Consider the following 4,490-nt stretch of genomic DNA (forward strand, 5'->3'; position numbering starts at 1 on the left):
TAATAATGGGACATTATTTTCATTTTCCTACAACCTTTTAAAGGGACCGTGTCACGGATTTTAGCCAAACTTAGGCATAGGAAATGACCATCAAATGCGTTGAAATATATAAAATAACCTCTTAAAAACAGTGAAGGAATATTTAAATAACACACCAAATACAAAAGAAGGTACGGATGGCCAAAAGTGTCGAAGATTGAAACGGATTGCGATGTGGGTTTTTGAAATATGGTCCGTCGGAACAGTTTTCAAAGATAATCTTGCCTGCTTGTAACTTTAAGTTATAACGCCAATTATAACATTTGGCTGCAAGGAAGCTATGGTTTTGTCATTTAGAATCACAAAATTAATTTCTTTGCAAACATTTAGTTTCATAGCGAATATTTGACAAATTTAATAACATCGAATTAACTTAGCCGTGACATAGTCCCTTTAATCGTGTGGAGTTTTGTAAGGCTCCCTCAGGAAAACTAAACGTAACTTACTTAGCACATCAAGCATGTAGTTTGTAGTTGTTTTTTTTATGCATGTTTGAAGGTCTCGTAGTTTGTAATATTTGTTTTGACGAATTTCTAGTGATAAATTGATCTGATATATATATATATACCTTCAAGAGAACACTCAAAACGTTTACACCAGTTCTATATGCATAGCTATGTTGTTCGATCATTTATTTTCTTTTGCTTTTCAGGCTAAACGATTGACTCAATGCCAGCGTGAAGGTAAGACTTGCAGAAGTGTGTGAATGACAAAGCAGGCTAGCTACCCCGAGCAGATTGCTTCTTGTCAGGAAATAAAAGTCATTTTTGTAAAAAAAAAAAATCTTTTCGATAAAATAGGTGATTGAGCCCACAGTAGTGAGCCCAATTAAGGAGCTGCCTGCTGATAAGCATACATATCCCCATGGTAACAACCTAGCGTAATAGTCGAGGCCGCTGTCCACATGTTGAATTCCTGAGGTGTATTATTCCTAACTTGTATTAATAGTAGCAATTAGAGGAAGGAAGGGGAGGGGGGTCGGGGGCGGGTGGTAGGGGGGCATCCTGTGATTGACTAAGATTCCATTTGAGGGAGAGAGGAAATGTTTCCAGTTGCTTCAGGTGGCAGAAACTAGACTCAAACAAATATTTTATTGATTTTTTTCTTAGAATTTGGAAGTATCTAGGTTTTTATCGAGCCTTCGTCCAGATAGTTTCTTTTTTTAATTAGTCTTCAGTGCTTGTATCTCGCAATTCAACATTCTTATTTATTTCTTTATTGTATTTTTGTTGTATTAGAAATAGCGGCAGCCTTCAAATTGTTTGATAAAAATGGCGATGGACAAATTTCAGTGGAGGAGCTTGGGGAAGCTATGAAGCAAGCTGGACAGGAGATGTTAGTTGAAGACCTTAAAGCTATGATTAAAGCGGTGGACCGAAATGGTAACACAACCTTACAAGAGTTTTAATATATAGATTTAGGCAAGCCTAAAAGCGGAGCTCTCCATTTATTTAATTTTCACTGGAGCTCACAATGTTTCCATTCTAGTGAATAAGCGGCCAAGGTACTAATGTTTACGGCGGTTCATAGGTGCAAGACAAATTTAAATCGCTGTCGACTGCGGTACGACAAAAATAATGATCTTAAAGCAGGGCAAATATCATTACTCATGGCACGAAAAATTACTATAGAGTACAGTAAATTATCTGCTTTCTAGCAATAGAAAATAGTTTCCCGATACAGCATAGTTTCGCAGCAGTTTAGTAGACCCTATAATATCCATCACATTGATGTAGGATATATTCGACAATTTCACAGAGCTTGTCTGGTTAGCTCAATCGAGAAGGTGTAAATATGCGGCGCGGGAGGGCGTTAGTTCAAATCCCAGAGCAGTCAGTTTTATAAAATAAAATGGTTTGTTAATTATATCAACCCGATTTCGCTTTCGAATGCTCCTTCATGTACGAAGCTGGCTTTACAGATAGACACGAAAGTCATCGATCTATTATGGCTCTCAATGTCCACTTTTTGGCAGTCGATTACTTTCCACGCGTAATTGTCAGCCGCATTTTGTTTCTTTGCTTGTTGTTTTTCTTTTCAAACCCCGCTTTATACGGCCTTCTTGCTTTACTCTTCCCTTTCTTTCTACCATCAAACTATGGCCGCCGTGTTACACGACGTATGTTGTTCGTCGTACGGCGCACGCGCCTGCGAACCACGCCGCTAGCCATGATGACCATGAAAACTCAAATCGACAGTGTTCCTTCTTCTTCCTTCTTTCTTTCATGGGTATGGTGCTCTGCTCTGCGGCCCTTCGGGCCGCTGGAGAGCTCCGCTACAAACCACTTGTTTTTCTCTCTTCATTTATTTAAGTAGTCGGGACTTTTCGCAATTTAGGGACGGCGGGAAGCGCGGTTATCCGGACAGTAGAAGCGTTTTCCATATACACAGAGAAACCAGTTGTAACGGTCAGTTGGAACGGTCCTTCCCACTGTAAAAACCTTCGGGAAAATGGAATACCTTCAGACGTACAGTCAACATTCGGGACCGGCTACAACTGTCCGTTTGAGAGAGGTGTCCGTCCGTTATATGAGTTGAGTTACAATAAAAAAAAAAACGAAAAATGACAGGGACGGGACCAACACCAGGTGTCCGTCTTATAAAGGTGTCCGTTAAGAGAGAGTTGACAGCATTTCTCTTTCCTCGTTTTTACCAGATTGTTCGGAATATAAATATAGCATTTTGGTTTTTTGCACTATTACCATGCTCCTCGATGAAATACGCGGCGGCTCCGGACCGGAAATGGAAAGCTCTCTAGAGAAACTAGTACCAATTCATATGTTCCCGTTTCCCCTCCAGGTAATGGAAAAGTGGAATATTCGGAATTTGAAGACATGATGGCCAGTCAAATAGGCGAACCAATTACTGGTGACGACATGAAGTACTACTTCAAAAAATTTGACACCAATGGAGATGGCTTCATTACTAACGATGAACTTGCCTTGGTGATGAAGACGTTTGGTGGAAAGAGCTACTCAAAGAAAGAAATCGATGACATGATTGCCGAGGCTGATGTGGATGCCGACGGGAAAGTCAGTTATGAAGGTACTGTGCCATGGGGCTTGAGTCAAGTTTCGAATCAATCTCCTTTCCAGGGCCCTTTCGCTCGAACTCATTCTCGTCCCCATAGCCCTTTTCGTTCTCTTTTCCGGCGGGCCTTGGCAGAAGAAACGAAGAGCTTAGTAGACACCATTCTCGTCCCCATAGCCCTTTTGTTTCTCTTAGCTGGCTGGGCCTTGGCACGAGGAAACGAAGGGCTCTGGGGACACAGAATTTCCAGTCCATTTCCAGTCCGGTCTTCATGTATGCAGTCATGAAGTTTCAAAAAAATGTGTGAGAAAGTCGTTTGGTTTTCGACTTCCGTTTAGGAATTCTTTGTTCAAAACAGCCAATCAAAAAACTCGAATTAATTCAAAAATCCTATGTCCCCAGGCCCTCCGTTTTCTCGTGCCAAGCCGGCGAAGAGAAACGGAAGGGCTATGGGGACGAGAATGAGGAGACACAGGATTTCCAGTACTAAATTCTAGGACTTCCGCTCTTCATGTATGCAGACGTGATCTTTGTGTATAATGTACGAGAGAGTCACGGCGATTTTGACTTCCATTCAAGATTTCTTTGTTTCAAACAGCCAATCCCCAAAGCCCTTCGTTTCTTGTGCAAAGGCTTCAATGGCTAAGAGAAGAACTAAGGGCTATGGGACATGACTTGAGCTGCGAAGAAAGGGAAAGGGCCCTGGGAACGAGTTTCAAATGAGTCGATGAAAAGCTCTTTCTTTTTTCCGTCGCTAATTTCGATCTTCTTTATTTTTTACAGAGTTTTGCCTGATGGTCGGCAAATCAAAAGGTGATTGAGGTACCGGTAACCACATTGTGTCGGGTTTGGTATATTTCACTGAGCTTGATGAGCAAGAGGACTGATTTCAGCTTGATGTTCGCCTGCTGTTTTAATGATTTATGTATGCTGAATGCTATTTGTAATTTTGGTAAATTGAACGGACGAAAGAAAGGCTAGGTACTGGCAGAGATTCACTTCTCAAATAAGAGAAACTTGTGATTGTCCTTAATAGATAAATAAATAGAAAATGGATAAAAGCTTGTAGAATTAAACCTTAATTGCTGTCATTTTTTAAACTATACGCCACTCAATCCTTATATTATGAACTATTAATCTGAAAAGTATCTATAACACGTGCAAACTTGTTCTGTATTTCTAGACATTAAATATTCCAATAAAAAGGTTTTTGACTGTTCAGATGTTTTGTCCTGTTTTCTTGGAACAACAAAAAAATGTGCCCTTCATTGATAGGTGGAGCAGGGGGGACACCACTATAAACCAATAACGGGGAGGTGTGAGGGAACTTTCTTAACGTAACCCTGTAGCTCCTAAGAGGAGCAAGGAGCATCCACCAAGGCACGCCATTTAAAACGATATCGGGATAAGAGAGCAATCTT

General features: G+C 40.6%; 1 protein-coding gene across 1 annotated transcript; it reads left to right on the forward strand.

The window, feature by feature from the left end:
- The first annotated feature begins 514 nt into the window (after positions 1–514).
- LOC144639671 (uncharacterized) lies at positions 515–4,288 on the forward strand. The gene is made up of 4 exons (XM_078498953.1): positions 515–722; positions 1,278–1,421; positions 2,839–3,084; positions 3,853–4,288. Exons 1-4 carry the CDS (start codon positions 656–658, stop codon positions 3,888–3,890), a joined length of 495 nt encoding a protein of 164 aa, XP_078355079.1. The 5' UTR covers positions 515–655; the 3' UTR covers positions 3,891–4,288.
- The last annotated feature ends 202 nt before the right edge of the window (positions 4,289–4,490 follow it).

This window comes from Oculina patagonica, unplaced genomic scaffold, assembly GCF_052425735.1.
Source record: "Oculina patagonica isolate OP01 unplaced genomic scaffold, crgOcupat unplaced1178, whole genome shotgun sequence".
NCBI lineage: Eukaryota > Metazoa > Cnidaria > Anthozoa > Scleractinia > Oculinidae > Oculina > Oculina patagonica.

Excerpts from the sequence above, each read along its gene's own strand:
- LOC144639671 (XM_078498953.1), top strand. The coding sequence starts at position 656 with ATGTTGTTCGATCATTTATTTTCTTTTGCTTTTCAGGCTAAACGATTG. Across the intron at positions 723-1,277 it reads GACTCAATGCCAGCGTGAAG|AAATAGCGGCAGCCTTCAAA; the intron begins GTAAGACTTGCA and ends TTGTTGTATTAG. Across the intron at positions 1,422-2,838 it reads TAAAGCGGTGGACCGAAATG|GTAATGGAAAAGTGGAATAT; the intron begins GTAACACAACCT and ends TTTCCCCTCCAG.